The sequence below is a fragment of the Colossoma macropomum genome, unplaced genomic scaffold (genome assembly GCF_904425465.1).
Source record: "Colossoma macropomum unplaced genomic scaffold, Colossoma_macropomum, whole genome shotgun sequence".
NCBI lineage: Eukaryota > Metazoa > Chordata > Actinopteri > Characiformes > Serrasalmidae > Colossoma > Colossoma macropomum.
The window spans coordinates 7,176,607-7,195,208 of record NW_023494790.1 but is presented as its reverse complement, the minus strand read 5'-3'; the positions used below and the strand labels follow the sequence as shown (position 1 = coordinate 7,195,208).

Genomic DNA, 18,602 nt, shown 5'->3' with positions numbered 1-18,602 from the left:
AGTTATGGAATGAGGGTAGACACAGTAGACCCTGCTATTAACCCATCTGGTTTTCTCCACCCACCTACCATGATCCATATGTCTGTGGGAGATATATTTAATGTTAAACACATTGTAGTTTTGGATATGTATAATCTTTAGTGTTGTATATACAGTCAGGTGAAGAAGTACACTCCATGAAAAGTATAGACCCTGTCAACATGCGTGGAGATACAGATAGCAAGTCTTCATTTGAAGTGTTGATAGATAAGTGATATAATTTAACGTGACATTTTTAATAAACATTTGTCATCCTTAATATAATTGAAATTAAGTTTTCCTATGTGGGATAAGTAAGTACACCCCAGCACATCACTAAATTGAAATCAGGTGCTAATAATAAGAACAGCGTTGGAGAATATGTTGGAGGAACTTGTCTTATTTAAACCTCAGATATGTTGTCTGGTTTGCTCTTTGTTACTGGAGTGTGTGGTGTCATCATGCCTAGATGAAAAGAGCTCTCTGAGTCCTTCAGAAAGAAAGTTGTAGATGCCTATGAGTCTGGAAAGGGGTTTAAGATGATATCTAAAATATTGGAAATCAATCATTCCACTGTCCGGAAGATCATCTGCAAGTGGAGAAGATTTACAACCACTGTCAACTTTTCCAGGCCAGGCCGTCCCAGCGAATTTAACCCGAGAGCAGACCATAAGACGCTAAAAGAAGTCTCTAAGAACCCCACAATTTTATCACAGGATCTGCAAGTAGCTCTTGCCACTATTAATGTAAAAGTGCATGCATCTACCATCAGAAAAAGACTGCATAAATTTGACCTAGATAATAGGTATGCCAGGAGAAAGCCTTTGCTGCCTAAAAAGGACATCTAAAAGTTGCTAATGAACATCTAAGCAAGGACCAGTCTTCGAACAATGTACTGTGGACCAGCGAGTAAAAGAGAGTTGTTTGGTGAAGACCAAAGACAGCATTCGATCAGAAGAACCTCATACCAACTGCAAAGCATGTTGGTGGACATGTTATGATTGGGGCTGCTTTGCTTCCCCAGGGACTGGGCAACTTGCAATCATAGAATCGACTATGAAATCCCATTGACACCAGAGAGTGCTTAAGAAGAATGTTAGACCATCTGTAAAAAGGCTGAAGCAGAAGAGGTGGACCTTCCAGCAGGATAATGCTCCTAAACATTCAACCCCATTTCCAAAAAAGTTGGGACGCTGTGCAAAATGTAAATAAAAACAGAATGCAATGCAAATCATTTAAACCCTGTATTTAATTGAAAATAGCACAAAGACAGGTCTGGACTGCAGGCAGGCCAGTTAGCCAACAGGACTCTTTTACTACAGAGCCATGCTGTTGTAATATGTGGAGAATGAGGTTTGTCATTGTCTTGCTGAAATAAGTAAGGCCTTCCCTGAAAACAGATGTTGGCAGCATATGTTGCTCCAAAACCTGTACATATCATTCAGCATTCATGGTGCCTTCACAGATGTGCAAGTCACCCATGCCGTGTTGCATTATGGATGCTGCATTTTGAACTGTATGCTGATAACAAGCCAAATGATCCCTTTCCTCTTTAGCCTGGAGGACATGGCGTTCATGATTTCCAAAAAGAATTTCAAATTTTGATTCGTTGGACCACAGGACACTTTTCCACTTCATCTCAGCCCATCTTAAATCAGCTAGGACCCAGAGAAGACGGTGGCGTTTCTGGATCCTGTTTAAATATGGTTTCTTCTTTGCATAGTAGATTTGTAACTTGCATTTGTGGATGCAGCGATAAACTGTTTTCACAGACAGTGTTTTTCAGAAGTGTTTCTGAGCCCATGCAGTGATTTACTCTACAGAATCGTATCTGTCTTTAATGCAGAGATGCAAAGATCATGGCCAGACAATACGGCCTTGTCCCTCGCATTTAGAGATTTCTCCATGTTCTCATAATCTTCTAATGATATTATGTAATGTAGATGATGAAATCTCTAAGTTCTTTATTATTTTTATGTTGACAAACATTCTTGAATTGTTGCACTATTTGCCCATGGAGTCTTTCACAGAGTGGTGAACCCCTTCACCAGTCTTTTGTTTCCTCATTGCAACTTATTTGAAATGTGTTGCTGGCATCAAATTCAAAATGGGCACATATTTTTCAAAAAACAAATACAATTTCTCAGTTTGAACATTTGAATGTTGTCTTTTTACTATTTTAAATAGTATCAATGAAATTAAATTTAAACAATTAAATATAAAGTTTAAATGATTTGCACATCATTGCCTTTTGTTTTTATTTACATTTGCTTACAGTAAAGACCCACACAAAGTTGTTTCTGTCAAAGGGAGCAGTACCAGTTCGTGAAGCCAGGGGTGTACTTACTTTTTCAACAGACAAAAATGACATCTCAGTTATGTTTTTTCTTAATAAACTATTGCAAAGTCAAATTTCCACTTTCATTGGTCTGTTACATAATGTTTATCTGTACATGCTGTTTAACTGAAGATCAAATACTGATTTGTTCATATATGTCAAAAAAGAGAAACATTTAATTGGGTATATTTACTTTTTCACATGATTGTACCATTAGTTTAACCTGGTCTCTCTGGAAAAAGGGGCATGAAATGTGAATTAAAGTGTTCATACTTGTCCTTCAGTATCTGCTGTGGAAAAAAAAAGGCAATGTGAAGCTCTCCACTTCTCTCTCATGAGCTTCTCCAAAGAGTGGGCGGGATTAGAGTTAGACGGATATAAACACCAGGAGAGGTGTTCTGGGCAGTCAATGCGTTTTATGAGCTTGAAATTTAAGGGCAAGTTTTGGCAAACCCACTTCAGGTAAGCATTTACCTGTCAATACTGAAATATGACAACCTTAATGGCATCTGACTCATTGCAGCATTTGCTTTTAAATCTGTTTTTAATCTGTTTTAAATCTGTTTTTTTTTTTTATAAGAGAGCACTACATGAGTGTATGATTTAATACAGTTAATAATTCTGCTTCTTAATGCTTTTTATTTATCTTTGCATGTATGTAGAAAATGCAGATTCTTCTGTCATTGCTGGTTATGTTCTCTCTGGGAGCTGCACAGAAAAGCAGAAGACAAAACGCTGAGTGGGACTACAGAGCTGAGGGTAAAACTGTGGGATAGGGGGTGTTTATATATGGGGTCATTATTTCTTTTGTCTGTTTGTTTTCTGATTTTGGTTCCTAAGAGACAATTAAGACTCTGCATGTTTACTCATAAAGAGAGGCTGAATGTTTTTGATTGCAGCTGAGAAGGTGAACACCAGAGGATGTGCTAACCTCACCTTAGTGCTGGACAACTGGAAGTATGCCATTATGACCCAGGTGAAAGACCTGCTCCTCAATGACCACAGCACTGTGCTGCCAGATTATGGAAGGTTAGTTCTGTGTTCCTCAGTGGCTCTTTGTGTGTGTATTTAGAACTTTTTTCTAAGTTAAAACTAAACAAAAATATTGACTTATTGACTTGCTGGTTTTTGGTTTATACACACACACACACACATACATATATATATATATATATATATATATGTATGTATGTATATATATATATATATATATATATATATATATATATGTGTATATATATATATATATATATATATATGTGTATATATATATATGTATGTATGTATGTGTGTGTGTATATATCGTGTGTATGTATATCTGAAACGAAGGGTATTCATAGAAAGTTTCAGTCCTTTGCTGCAATAACAGCCTCTACTCTTCTGGGAAGACTTTATACTAGAGGTTGGAACATGTTGTAAGGATTTGATTGCAGCCACAAGAGCATTAGTGAGGTCAGCTACTGATATGATGATAGCTACTATACTGGATGATTAGTTCTGGATCACAAACACCACTCCAACTCCAAAGGTATTAGATGGAGCTCCATCACTTCGGAGAACACAGTTCCACTGCTCCACAGCCCAATGCTGGGGGAACTGAGTCTCTGCTTTTTTTATAGAGGTTATACAAGCTCTGAACACCTGTGTCTGTAATGCGTGCACTTTAAAGTAGCTGAATTAGAAGTATTAGTAGTAGAAGGAGGCTCTGAATACTTTTGGATATACAACACATATATATATATATATATAAACAGCAAATCAATCAACATCAAACTTTAAATTAAATCTGATATTTGACTTCACATTGTAATGTTCTTGTAGGATTCAGCCCCTGTCCGAAGCCCTCAGTGATCTGTATAAGGAGTTTAATGCGCTGAAGGAGCGCCTGGGCGAGCTCAGCTCCAAATTTGAGTCAGTGGAATCATTTGTGGATGACGTTCGGGCAGGCAGGAGCCTCTCAGCCCCCAGAGAGCAACGCCCTCCACCAGCGGAAGGAGGAAGCGAGCCTGAGGCCACACCGAGACGCAGAAGCAGAGTGGTGCTGAGAAAAGTGAAGAAGCTAGAGAGCCCACAAGTGTAGACGATGATTCAGTGTTAATTATGGAAAGACTGAGGGTTGCTTTTTGCGATGCTGTTCTCATAGTCACAGATATATTTTATGGAGTAAAGCTCGATATCTGTATCTAGACCCACGATGAGGACCCTGAAGGGACTTTTATCTTGGCTGCGCTGTTAGAAAGAATCCTTGTAGTTTTCTCTTTAGGTACCACTTTACAGTGAGACCGTGCTATAAAACGTTTATGAATGGTTTTACATTAGTTTATTAATGGTTATTAATTAGATCTCCTGTTGCTTGCCAAATAGTGAGCCCTCCTCTATAGTGTTAAAGGGAAACTCCACCAATTTTTCAAATTTCAACATAATTAAATGGTTAAGATGTAAACGAAGTCATTCAGAGTGGTTTGATGTGAAATGCTCAGTTCTAGAGAAACTTAATGAGTTGGAATTGTTCACAGTGGTGATGATAGAAACCAGACGTCTGAAGAGTTTAATGCCTCTAAAGTCTACTTCACAACGTTAGCACACGAAAATGGTCCCCAAATAAAGTGTATTTTCTTAGATTTTCCACTCTTTTGCAATTATTAACATAAAAGACAAGTATAGGTTCACTGGTGGTTTTGGGTAGCAAATAAAATGGCTATATGTGTGTTATAGACGTGGTGACCCCTGGTTCCTGTCACCACCACTGTAAAGAAATCTGTAATTTTCTCTACAGTGGACCATTTTACATCAAACCATTCTGAATGACTTTGTTTGCATTGCAAACCATCATTAAACTTCTCCATCAGTCAGCATTAAACCTGTCAGCGTCATCAGATACGATACCTCACAGGATAGTAGCAAACTATGCCTCTATATTAAGTTGTACTACATATTAAGTTGTTTAACGTGTGGTTATGGGTACATTTGGTTTTGAGAGGGAAAAAAAGACATTTTCTCTTGAAGTGAAAGGGTAAAGTATGACCTTTGTGGTAAGAAATCCGCCCTGAACCTGAAACTTTAGCATACTGCCTCAGAAATATTCATTAGTTAGATTGTCATGATAAAGACATAAAATGATTCACTAAAGTTTCACTGATTAGCTTTTATTAGCATTACTTCCTAGCTATAGCAGTTGTTAGCAACAATTAGGAACATTTTTATTCATCTTGCTGGAGATGAGTTTGTGTGAGCATTTTGCAGTTCAGCATGATTACTTTCACTACTGATCCGTTCCGTCATGTGCGACCCATATCCAACCTGTTTTGTGTACATTATTTTTCTTATAAAGTGATTTTTATGTATCAAACCAGTGTTTATGACTGTAAACTAGGTATTGGACAGTAACTATAAAAACTGGACTTTCTCGTGGAGAGCTTTGGAATGGTTAACATGCACAGAAAACAACAATGTACTATCTATCTGTCTGTCTGTCTCTCTGTCTGTCTGTCTGTCTGTCTGTCTGTCTGTCTATATGCATATCTGTCTGTCTGTCTGTGCATCTATCTATCTATCTACCTATCTGTCTGTCTGTCTGTGCTTCTATCTGTCTATCTACCTGTCTGTCTGTCTATATGCAAATCTATCTGTCTGTCTATCTGTGCATCTATCTGTCTGTCTGTCTGTCTGTCTATATGCAAATCTATCTGTCTGTCTATCTGTGCATCTATCTGTCTGTCTGTCTGTGCATCTATCTATCTATCTACCTGTCTGTCTGTCTGTCTATATACAAATCTATCTGTCTGTCTGTCTGTGTATCTATCTATCTATCTATCTATCTATCTATCTATCTATCTATCTATCTATCTATCTATCCATCAACAAATCAGTGCTTACTGCCCAGAAATGGTTTACATATAGTTTTCTAATTTTCCCTAAGACTTCTGTTCAGTTACTACTGCAGTTTTGAGAAATCAGTGACGCCCTGGGTGACATGAAACTAACATGAAGCAAAACCATTATACATAGCCTTAATGTGTCCATGTTTACCAAGAGTTCTGAAGGATGTGGCACGTCTGTGGTGATTGTTTTCTTTGGTCGCTAGGTGGAGCTGTCGTGCAACATTTAAACATTTACACCACATTACAATATAAAATTCACAGTGAATATAAACACAAATAAAATAACATAAAATACTAAAAGATACTAAAGAAACTAAAACAGAACATGTTTGCACGCCTTTCCAACCACAGCAGGCACTTCTTCAGTGTGTTAACTGGCTCATTCACCGCTGGTTGTGTTAATCTAGTCATTAATTTAGACTCGGATGTTCAGAGCTAAAGCACCATTAGTACTGCAATACAGTCCAGTACTGGTCTTAATCCAAGTCCGGGCGTTTCCAGTCCGGCTTGGGACTCACTGCGCTGAAAGCTGTGCTTCCAGGTCTTCTCGTGACGATGAAACGAAACTGAAAGTGTGCAGTGAGAGCCGAGAGCTGCAGCCTCTTGTTCAGAAGTGCTTCTCACAGCGACCGGGATCGAGGTAGGCTGAGAGGTTTATTACGACGGTTATTAATCCTGAGAGTTTGTTATTAGTCTGGCATCATCAACAAATGGTGCAGCAGTAACTGCTGGCGTTGCCAAAGTGGTGAGTCTGACGAAGACTTGTCAGTTATTGATTGATTGATTTGAAGTGTAGTTAGTTTAGTTTCTCAGTCAGCAGCTTCTAAATGCTGCTTCATATCAAATCAATCCACGGTGAACTCAAGTGTGGTCAAGTCTTTGAAGACGTGCCACTTTGACAGTGTCCGCAGTCACTGCTGCACCATTTAAGGTGGAACGGATCATTGGGCTTGTGAGACAACTTGAACCTTATTTGACCTCAGCACGCTGTAATATTAACAATAACTGGTGCATAGACGGTCTGAGTTGTTTGAAGTTCACGATAATTCATCGATTAAACCCACGCAGATAGACAGCAGAGTGATTTTACAGCAGCAGAACGAGCCCATCAGCCTGTGACGCGAAAACGAAACCTAAGAGGAAACTCTGGAGCAGAGTCTGCGCTGCGAGCCTGCAGGAAGAACACCATTAGGATACCTGAAAGTTGCGCTTTTTCACGGGAACTGGCTTAATGGTTACCACTAGAGACCACTAGTTACCTGTAGGACACCTTTAGATCACTTTAGAAAATCATCAAATGCATCTGGGATCAGTTGCGTGATCACTGTTAAAACATCAGAATGAGACCAGCCCATCAGGAAAACACTAAGTACCATTAAAGGCTACTGGACACCATCTGGAACCATCAGAAACTTACGGAGTTCTGCTGGTGACATCCTGTATAAATAAAAATAATGCGTGGCCACGCCGTATCAACGCGTGGGAAACGAGAGCCTAATGCGTGGTCAAGACTTAGTAATGCGTGGGAAGGACAGCATGCCTTATTAAGCTGAATTATGTTGTTCCCTCGTCTCACTAAATCATGGGCACAACGTAATTATCTCATTCCCATACCTTGGCCACGCATTAGGATCTCGTTCCCACTCGTTAATACAACGTGGCATTATTTTTATTTATACAGGATGTCATCAGCAGGGCTCCATAATACGGAGCCCTGCTGTTGACGCCCCATATAAATAAAAATATGTGTGGCCACGCCATATTAATGCGTTGGAATGAGATCCTAACATGTGGTCATGACTTAGTAAGGCATGGGATTGTTATTAAGCTTTTGGCTCCCGACTTAATTATCTCGTTTTCACGCCATACTAAGTCTTGGCCACACATTAGGGTCTCGCCCCCACGCCTTACTAAGTCGTGGCCCAGAGTTCGTTATTTTGTTCCCACACCTTACTAAGTCTTGGCCACACATTAAGGGTTTCATCCCTACATCTTACTAAGTTGTGGCCCCGACTTAATTGTCTTGTTTCCTTGCCTTACTAAGTCTTGGCCACACATAAGGGTCTCGTCCCCAAGGCTTACTAAGTTGTGGCCCAGACTTAGTTATCTCGTTCACACGCCTTAGTAAGTCTTAGCCACACATTAAGGGTCTCATCCCTACACCTTACTAAGTCGTGGCCCCAACTTAATTCTCTCGTTCTCGCGTCCACTAAGTCGTGGCCACACGTTGTTGTTATTTATACAGGATGTCACCAGCAGGGCTTCGTAGATTCTCACTGTTTAGAAGAACAGATTTCTCAGACCACACAAATGCATGTCTCTGTGTTCTTCTTTCTCTTAACAGGTTCTTAGGCACTGAGAAAACCAAGGCTAAGTGATTTTGCATTTCGTATACCAGGGCGTTCAATGACATTGTCATCAAGAGAAAGAGCACTAAAGTGATTTTGGATATCTGGTTGTATAAAACAGTAATCGCTCCCATAAAACGTCTCGAGCTGAATGCTGAAGGGATTTGTTTTAAGCTGTAAAATTTATACTGACAAAAATAAAAGATGAATCCCAATGTCTTAAACTCAGTTTATGGTTATGGATATTTTTTCCCTTTCCATCTAAACATTTCCCTGGAGAAAGTTTACACAGCCTACTTAAAGGGGAATTTTCTGCATAATTAAATGGTTGAGATGTAAACAGTCATTCAGAGTGGTTTGATGTGAAATGCTTCATTATATAGAAACTCAGAGTCAGAACTGATCACAGTGGTGGTGATAGGAACCAGACGTCTGAAGTGTTTAATGTCTCTAAAAGCTCCCTCACATAAAGCTATGACATGAAATGGTTAGGAATCTGCTTTCTTCACAATGAGCTATTCCACATCCAACCACTCTAAGTGACCAACCACTCAATTAAGGAAAAATTTTGAAAAATTTATGGAATTCCTCTTTAAGTTAAGAGAAAGACTTGAAGGCCAGAATTCAGTGAAGATGTTTTATTTAATCACACAGTAGTCACGCATTCTTCTTCCACCTCAAGAAACATCTCAATTTAGATCTAACAATCAGACTGCAATGCAGTCAGAAACTCAGAAGTGAACTCAGAAGTTCATGTTGTTGCCGTCTCTCATCTGGACTACTGCATTATGTGAAAGGACTTCGGACGTTACACCTTGTGCAAAATACAGACTTGTACACTGGTTGCCTGTCTCTTCTAATGTCGAACTTACTTGGTTTAAAGCTCTACTTGGTTGATCACTTTTGACCATAATTCCAGATCAGATCCTAAACGGCCCATATCATGGAAAACCAAAATTTCTTCATTTCTTGATGAAGTATGTGAATATTTTGTGATGTCACAAAAACCAGCGCATTTACATATTTGTATCTATTCAGCCTACAGCAGTTTAGCCACGCCCACTTACAGTGACATTATAAGGACTGTTTCAGCCTGGGCTGCTTTTTTAATGAGACAAAATCCAGGGCAATCAGAACAGAGTCCATTTACATATATCAGTGTTAATGGAACAGCCTGTTCATTTCTTAGGGATAAAAAGAGGTTTGAAAATTGTCAGGTAAAAAATGAATTATGACTATTTTGGTACTTAAAACCACACAACCATCATACTTGGACCTCAAAAATACAATATGAGAAAAATGTAGGGTATGAGTCTTATAATAGCTAGAATGCTTCATATTTCAAACTGTTATTTTGTTATTATTATATATAAAATAATAATATCCAAACTTTTGAGTGGTAATATATTTGTTTACTTGTATTTTTTTTTTTAATTATGCTTGGCCTATTTCATTTGTGTGCACTGTATACAACATGGACCAATGCTATTATTATTATTATTATTATTGTTATTATTTATTTTATTATTATTATTATTTTACTGAAAGATTTGACTTATTTTAGCTTGTGCTTTGTCTTGACAGATGCTGTTCTCTGCGCATTGCTGCATTACTAAGATAAAACAAATGCACTGAAACAGTGTGTTTGCATTTTAAATTCCATTTCACTTTGATATCAATTAAGATCAGTTTTGTTTCACTCTTAATGTAACTATTAGTTACATTTGGTCCCTAAATGGGCATAAAACTGAAAAGAACTTAAAAATAAAGATGAAGAGGAAAAGGCACAACAAGGGGAGAAAGAAAGGAGCAGACAAAGCAGGTGGGAACAATGACAGTCTCAAGGAAAGTGGACGGAAGACGAAGACCAAAAGATCAGAGACTGGTAGCAGTACGTCGAATCCAGCCCAGAAGCAGCCTGAAGACACCTCAACCAGGCCAAGAGACCAGGCTGAACACCAGGAGTCTGATCAGGGCTGTAACAGGGCCGTGCCTGAGACAGGCAAAGCAGAGGCTCAAACTCAAACAATCAGACTAGAGGTCAGAGACGAAGTGACCCAAACTGAGCCTGTCAATCAAAATTCTCGTCACACACAAACAGATTTAGCATGGCAGCCGACACAGCTTGAGCCAGCAGAGGACACTATGGAGTGGGAACCGACACAGCTGGACAGAGGGAATGCAGAAAATGAGAAGAATGAAGGAAAAGGTACCAAAGGCTCCATGAAAGAGTCTAGATCTCCTGACGAGAAGAGAGGAGAGAGTGCACTCTCAGGGGAAAATGTGCCCCATCGTGATGCAGAAAAGGAGAAGAAGAGTAATAAGAACAAGACAGTAGGAAGGTCAGGAGAAGATCCACAGAATTCCTCTGACCAGTCCTCAGCAGATAGTGGACCAAAGTCATATGCTGCTGCAGCATCAGCCACTGAACACATCAAAGACTCAAAGGAGCGGAGCGTTCAGACAGCAGTGGGACAGGAGGGCAGAACTCACAGCAAAGGAGAACAGAGGTAGGTCACGTTTTATTAGTATTGTCTTTGGCCCATTTGTGGTCTACGCTCTTAAAAAAAGAAGTGGCTCTTGGTTTGGACGTTTGGTTTTTGGATAAACCTTTAATTGGTGTAAAACGGTTACATTATGACTTTAAAAATAAACGTGCCAAAAATGTTTCTGTATGCAATGCTGTAAAAGAACCACTTGTTTCCCTTTCCATGGATGATTCTTTAGAGAACCAGTTTTGTAAATGAGTTGTGTGAGTGTGAGGAACCTTTTTAAAGTTCAAAGAACCTAAACATAATGTGAAGGTTGCAGGAAGAACGTGCCTTGCCTCACTGTCTCATTCACTCGGTGATTCATGTTTAGCAGTCTGAAGATTCTCCACCAGGGGGTGCTAGTAGTACTCAAATAGCTTTCGTGCTTCATTAAAGCAGTGCTTTGCATCAGCGACCCTATGTTTTTGTTAAAGGGGAATTCCACTGACTTTTCAAAATTTCTCTTTAAATCAGTGATTGTGATGTAAACAGTCATTTAAAGTGGTTTGGTGTGGTTTATTGTAGGGAACCAGAGGTACTGGATGCCTACAACTCAAATATAGCCATTTAATTTATTATCTAAAATTACCAGTAAACCTGCACAAGTCGTCTGAGTTAATTGTAAAATAAAAGTTGTAAATCTGTTTTCTTTGAGGATTGGTTTACCTTACAGTGAACTGCAAGTACCTCTTCACCATTAATGTCTTTTAAAGGCGTTTTAGGTTTTAGAAATCAGGAAATGTATTTGTAATTTTCTCATAATCATCATCATTTTTATTTATATAGCACCTGATTTTGATATCTTTCTGTGAGGGAGCTTTTAGAGGCATTAAACTCTTCAGATGTCTTTACCTCTACCACCACCGTGAACTATTCTGACTTGCTAAGTGTCTCGAGAATGAAGCGTTTCACATCAAACCATTCTGAAAGACCTCTTAGCAACATCTTAGCAAATTAACTATGTTTTTTTTTAAATATCTAGAATTTTCTTTAAGAGTGTATGTGGAGATTCTCCAAATTAAAAAAAAATGTTCTTCATACTCTTTTCATTTATAAACTAAGTCTATAAAAATGAGGCACTGAAAAGTTCTTAAAGACAATGGTTCACAAATTGGTCCTCAGGGACCCCCAGATGGTCCAGATTTTTGCTTCAACCTCACTTGCAACACATAGTACAGAGCAAATATCTGGACCATCTAGGGATCCCCGAGGACCGGTTTGAGATCCACTGCTTTAGGAAACAAAAATTTGCTTCTACTTTGGCATTGCTCCTTTTACGACTTTAAGACTCTTTCTAAAAAGTGATGTGTAAGAGACATTGATCTAACATTTCTTTTACATTTGTATCTCCACAGAAAAACGTCCCCAGTGAGAGCACCGACTGTGCAGCCAGCGTTCACCTTTTATGTGTACATAGTGGTGGACAAGAAGTTCAGGTTTAATAGAGACGAAGACAAACTTCTGCTCTGTCATGCAGGTGGATCTGCTGAATTGGAAATCACCCATTTCAAGTGAGTTTATTTATTTCCACATCTGTTGGTTATACATTTCGTTACATTTTGTGATTAATTAAGCAGCCAATCCAGTCTTACCAGGAAAAAGAACGCAGCTGTTTTGTGTTTTACGTAAATAAGTCGATGGGCCGTTTCATCAGTTGACTCTGGCCTTTTAGGGTCAGGTGAAATATGAAACTGTGCAAAATTAAAATTAGATCTAGAGACCCCTTTATTATCATGCAGCAGTCCACAGTCACCGTCACCAGAGGGGAATATTTAGTGTCTTCTAGGCCTAATGATTTCTAGGAAATTATTATTATTTTTTTTTGGAAGCAGAAATGGTTAATTTGAAACACCAAATGTAAAAATTGCCCAGATTTTGTTTGGTGTTTTGTTTTTTAAGTGAGTTAAGTGAGCTCTCCCTGTGGTTAGGCCATCAGGTGCTAAACTGAGGACCTTAGACTAACTACCGCCAACGTGATTAGGAAATGCCAGAGACATCAGCCAGCCATGTTTTGATTTTCAATTTCCAATAGGAAGGTCCAGTGTTTTTTTTAGAAAAAAACATCACCCTTGACGTTCTGGAAGTCCTAGATACATCACTGACTTTGAATATGAGCTGTAGTCTAACCAGGTTTTAGTTAGTTGGAAAAAAAATGGAAAACAGTGGCAGCAACTCTGGCCAGGGCTCTGACTTTAGGCAAGGGCTCTTTACTGAGTCACTGCTAAGCTTTCATACAATGTAAATATATATATGCTATTGTATCTGTTATAAGCTTCAAATGTCTGTTTTTCATCTAGCACATGCATTGCTACTAGCTTAATGCTAACGCACTACCAGAATCCCATAGGGGCACTAAAAGAATTTAGCATTAACACTGAAGTGGGTTTTTTCCTACTATTTTGACAAGTTTTGACATTTATGACCCAGAACTAGAACTTAACGCCAGAACTGGGCCAGAAGGCCTAGCTCTAATAGGCACTGTTTGGCCACTGACAGTCACATAGTATTTCACATGTTTATGGAATGATTTTAAATGATTTATTAAACATCAGTGGGCTTGGTGCATGTTCATATACATTTTTTTTCCTGTTTCTCTCCTCAAATGCTAGGGGCTTGCGTGAGAAAGGCTATCTGATCGAGGCAAAGTTCTCAGTTGATGAAAGTATTTTGCAAAGGGGCAGCGTAATGTCATATAGGTACGCAGTGATGCAGCGACAGAAGGTAATAGAGGAAATTGCCACAAGATCCCACCAGATCCCTATTTATCACTCTATCAAAGGTAAGGAAACTGGTGTCTTGCATCAGTATTCAGATGAGTCTCTGGATTGTTCCAGTTTGCTGTGTTTGTAAGTTAGAGTTCTGTGTGATTGTTGTTATGTTTGTTGTTGTATTTCTTGTCTAGAAATGCACCTTTTTGAAGCCCACATGAGTCTCCGGGGATCATTCAAAGACTGGCTGAGGAGCTGGATTAAGTCTGCAGATAGAGTCATATCTGAGGCTTGGGAGAATTCTGCACATTTTCTACTGGACAGATTGTTTGAGAAATGGGACCCATCAAGTCAGGAGAGCGTTCGGACATTCACACAACTCTTAAACAGCTATATGAGTGGTTTTCAGGCTGCCAGAGAGCGAGTGTATTACTATGACAATGTGCCTACTCCTTTTGTGAAGGTGAGTGAAAACCTCTGATTCAGTGCGACTTACCTGGAGCTTTGAAGAACTGCTACACAACATCAAATCATGACTCTGTGTTTTAGGTGTCGGAACTGATAGCGAAGAAACTGGTGAAGTTACTGAATGGAGAAGGAGGAGGAAGAACTTCAGAGGGCTCAGCTGATGTCAGTCCTCTGACACTGGGCCTCTCAGTGTTCCAGGTGTGCTGTGCCTGTCATATTGAGCTCGGAATTAAAGACTGGGGCAAAATCTGTCAGCTGGTCTCCTCTGGTCCTGCTCTCGGACAAGTAGAAGAAATTCAGAATGCCTCTCCAGCATTACAGCAGTAAGTACATAAACAAAGAGGTGTAACAAGCCTTAGATTATGGAGCTGTATTGTGTAGAATTATTTCACACCAAGATTTATATTTACAAATATGTCTTCAGTTTTTTTTTAAATAAGGGCTAAATGATAATAATGAACAACAATTATATGCTTTATTCCACATAATTAGGAGCACCTTGTACTTCACTGATCACTTTTTTAGCTCTACCTGCTTTGGAGGTCCACTACATGGATATATTGCTGCAGACTGTAGTTTTTCTGTTGTTATGCACAGCCTATCAAACACACTCCATCCTGTTCATTATGGAGCAGTTTCTGACCACAGTACTGTTGTTGATCAGATTTTATTGGTCCATTCTCAGCACAGCAGTGACACTGACATGATCGTATCATGGTAGTGTGTGTGGTGCTGGTACAAGTGTATCAGATACAGTGCTGTTAGTGGGGTTTTTACACACATAAAAGTCACTGCTAAGTTAAAAGTGTTCAGCAACCGTAAAATATCCTGCCAAGAGCAGCTCTATGGTCAAAAACTGACCACTGATGAAGGGCCAGAAGATGAATAAAACAAATTGTGCATTGATAGGCTACAGTATCCAACTATGCACCAGCAAGGTGGTGCTACATTTTTAATAAAGTGGTCACTAAGTGTATATATTATAATGCTGTTAACTATCACAGTGTAGTTAGTAACTCTTTACTTGAACCCTGCTGTCCAGTAATATAACAGTGACATGTTACCGTTACCCTTAATTGTCATGACAAATGTCATAATGTAATGTCATCATGGCTAAGTAGAGTACACTTATCAAAAAATAGCCTATGAGATAAGCTGTCATAAGAACAAAGATTACGGTATCTGTTGTGACAATTACCAGTAACTGTAATATGACACTGTTATATTATTTAAAAAAATCTATCTTGACAGCTCATGACTGCATATGGCATCTGCTATAACATGTTTCTGGAATGGTTATGTTAATGGTATGTAGCAGAATTCAAGTGTTACAGTGTAGTAATTTAAAAAGGCAGTATGTCCCCTGGGCCCTGGTGACAGCCGCCAGGGTCAAACGTGAGCCAAAATAAAGTGGCTGCACTGCGCTGCGATGCCCAGGAAGTGGGGCTCGGAGTTCGAGTCCCACCTTCTCTCGCGGCCGTCACACTGCCTTATTATCTATGTATTTTGTAGACAATGATATTTGAATGTAATATTAGGAGTTTTGCCCAAGTACTTTTTAGTATGGCAGTGCATTGGTGTACCTGCTTGTACGGGGAATTTGATCCTTTGGTCTTCCATGTGTAGATCCATGGTGTTAGCCACTAGGCTATCCAGCAGCATAAATATTACACATTTGATTATTATTGTTTGATTTGATGCAGCACAGTGTTGGGTCTGATGAACCGCTGTGCTCGGAGCCTGGTCTCAGAGCTGGTGCTGCTGGTTCCTCTCCTCCACACTCTGAGGCAGCCAGGGGCAGACTCAGGCCGGCTTGGACCGACTGTGGAAGAGACGGACTGGACCGGGCTGCACTATGTGGAATTTCGTTCATTCAGAGAGAAGATACGGAGACACCCTGACAAAAGGAGGTTTGTTATAACGCATTTTTTTTAAAAATGGCTTTAAAAATAACATTAAAATCTCAAGTAAATAATACATAAATTCGCTGATCTACTCAGTTGATAGACTTAGGTGAGGTAGATTGTGTGAAAAAAGATTTTTAAGAAGAATTATTTGAAGGTGTAAATGAATCCTGAGTTTTATCAATCTGTTCGGAGCAAAGATGACATTGTTGCCTCCATATCTTCCAAATATATTGTTATGCAAGAAAAGTTGCAGTTATAAAAAGTTGTAAAAGGGTAAAAAAAAGACAGTTTCAAAACACTCTTATTTGAGGCTTTGGCTGAAATGAAACTGAAACTTAATCAATCCTTTTCACCCCTCTGCTGACATCTTTCCAGGATGATGCTCCAGATGGTCCAAGATCACAAATCACTGGTCAAGGAGAAGCCTCGGATTTTGACCAGCTGGCTGTCCATGATGGCATTTGAAGATATTACGGAGTTTGCCAAACTGACAGACATTGTGCCTGAATATCTGATTCAGAGCCTGATGTACAGACTGAAAGAGTTTGAACTGTGCATTCATAACACTGCTTCTATCAGTTCACAGAACCTGCAGGTACATAATGCAAGATGGCTTTTTCATAGCTAAAGTTGTGGATTTTGCACAAAGGCAAGGTGTTTCATTAACGTTAATGTTTTTACAGATCACTGAAGAGATCCTGAGATGTGTTATGAAGTGGAATGAGCAGGACCTAAAAAGGTACACATTGAAAAATAGACTTCATGCAATAGTAAGCAATTTAACTGGCTTTATTCGGCTGAATTCAGCTGAACAATCAAATGCAAAGCTAATTATAGTTTAGATGAAGAAAGGCAACATTTACATTTAACTGACTTAACTAGTCTTAACTTGTTGCTGTAAGGTTAAGACATATTGCATGTTAATTATGAATCCAGTCTATGTTATTGTTATGCTTTTTTCTTATTTTAATGATATGTCTATTAATGTGTCGTATTAATATATACATAATGTTTAATTTCCAGAATCACAGCCTCTAAAAGATTGGATGCCGTACTTGAGTGTTGCAGAAGTGTTCATAGGAGTGCTTGTAGAATAGCTCGACAAGACATCCAGATGTTCAAGGCAGCAGTGTTATCTTTCCAGTTGGTGCTGAAATTGGCTGAAATTCAGTATGAAGTACTTTCAAAGGTACCACGTCTTACAGCTACACTAATATTTCACTGTGCTCTTGGGCAGTCTTCACAACACAGTAATCACTGGGTTATATTTTCAGAATGGAGAGGAGAAAGATCAGGAGAAAAAGCGTCTTTTCTCACAGCTTGAACAAATGCAGAAAGAGTTCAGTCAGTGGAGGGATGGACTGCTTCGCAAGCCTCTGCTCCACCAGTCCACGCTGTCTTACCCCAATGAAATAGAGGTACCTTAAAGAAATATCAAGGCAGTTGTTACTGTGTTGTCAAAGGCAGAGGCGATGTATAAACCAACAATGTCATACATTCCTTTCCGTAGCTCTGGGATGCTTTCTTTGGACTGGAGTCTTCGATAGAGCGCGTCACAGAGCAGTGGTTACACAGTTTGGAGACTGACCTAAGAAAGAGGATCACTGAGGTAAAAGCACAAAAGAATACATGCAGTGCATGAAATCAGAGACCACCATTCATTTATTTCATTTCCAGTCAGACTGACCGTTAAATACAAGAAAAGTCAGGAAAAAAGCAGAAAACCTATATTTAACAGATAATTAAACAGAAGACTCAACAACTAAATATGATTTTTTTCAGTATTGTGACAGTAGTGTGATCACTCTCTACCTTTATTATAGCTTTCATTCATTTCAGGATGAAATGAATCATCATTCTTTCAAACAACATTTTTCCACATCTCCAAGGTTTGTCAGTCTTAGACGTTGGTTGTATTTTCTGCTTCTCACAATCCAACTAATCCAAACACATTCAGTGACGCTGAGGCCTGGACTCTGAAATGGTCAGTCCATTGTTCTGAGGGCACCAGCAGCTTCTTTGTCTCTTTTTTGATTTGTCTCCTTTTCTCAGTGAGGTTTCTTGACAGCTACACTTCCTTTCAGACTCATAGCGCTGAGTTGTCTTCTCACAGTGGGAGGATGGACAGAAACACCTGTGGAATCTTTCAGATCTGAAGCAAGAGTGGGGCTTGATTTTCTCTCTGAAAGATGAAAGCTTTTCTGTGTAGTGTTATCTGTCAGGAACAGTTTTGTTGTCTACCAGGCCTTGCACGGTTGTTAGGAGTCCCAGTTTCTCTGTATAATTTTCTGAACTCCAATTTTGGAAATTACTGTTTTTTCGCTTGGCCAATTGTGATGTGCTAAATTGCCCCTAGGTGTGAGTGAGTGTGTGAATGTGTATGTCTGTCTGTCTGCCCTGCGA

At 39.2% G+C, this 18,602-nt stretch overlaps 1 protein-coding gene across 2 annotated transcripts in view; it reads left to right on the top strand.

The window, feature by feature from the left end:
- Positions 1 to 6,794: 6,794 nt before the first annotated feature.
- Positions 6,795 to 18,602, top strand: part of rnf213b (ring finger protein 213b) — a 65,163-nt gene continuing 53,355 nt past the window's right edge. For both annotated transcript variants that reach the window (XM_036572003.1, XM_036572002.1), the window contains exons 1-12: positions 6,795 to 6,877; positions 10,170 to 11,095; positions 12,472 to 12,627; positions 13,726 to 13,895; positions 14,019 to 14,287; positions 14,374 to 14,615; positions 15,996 to 16,202; positions 16,575 to 16,794; positions 16,883 to 16,938; positions 17,223 to 17,388; positions 17,474 to 17,617; positions 17,710 to 17,808. In XM_036572003.1, coding sequence (XP_036427896.1) covers positions 10,356 to 11,095; positions 12,472 to 12,627; positions 13,726 to 13,895; positions 14,019 to 14,287; positions 14,374 to 14,615; positions 15,996 to 16,202; positions 16,575 to 16,794; positions 16,883 to 16,938; positions 17,223 to 17,388; positions 17,474 to 17,617; positions 17,710 to 17,808 — 2,469 coding nt within the window. In that variant the 5' untranslated portion in view covers positions 6,795 to 6,877; positions 10,170 to 10,355. The remainder of the gene's footprint in view (positions 6,878 to 10,169; positions 11,096 to 12,471; positions 12,628 to 13,725; positions 13,896 to 14,018; positions 14,288 to 14,373; positions 14,616 to 15,995; positions 16,203 to 16,574; positions 16,795 to 16,882; positions 16,939 to 17,222; positions 17,389 to 17,473; positions 17,618 to 17,709; positions 17,809 to 18,602) is intronic.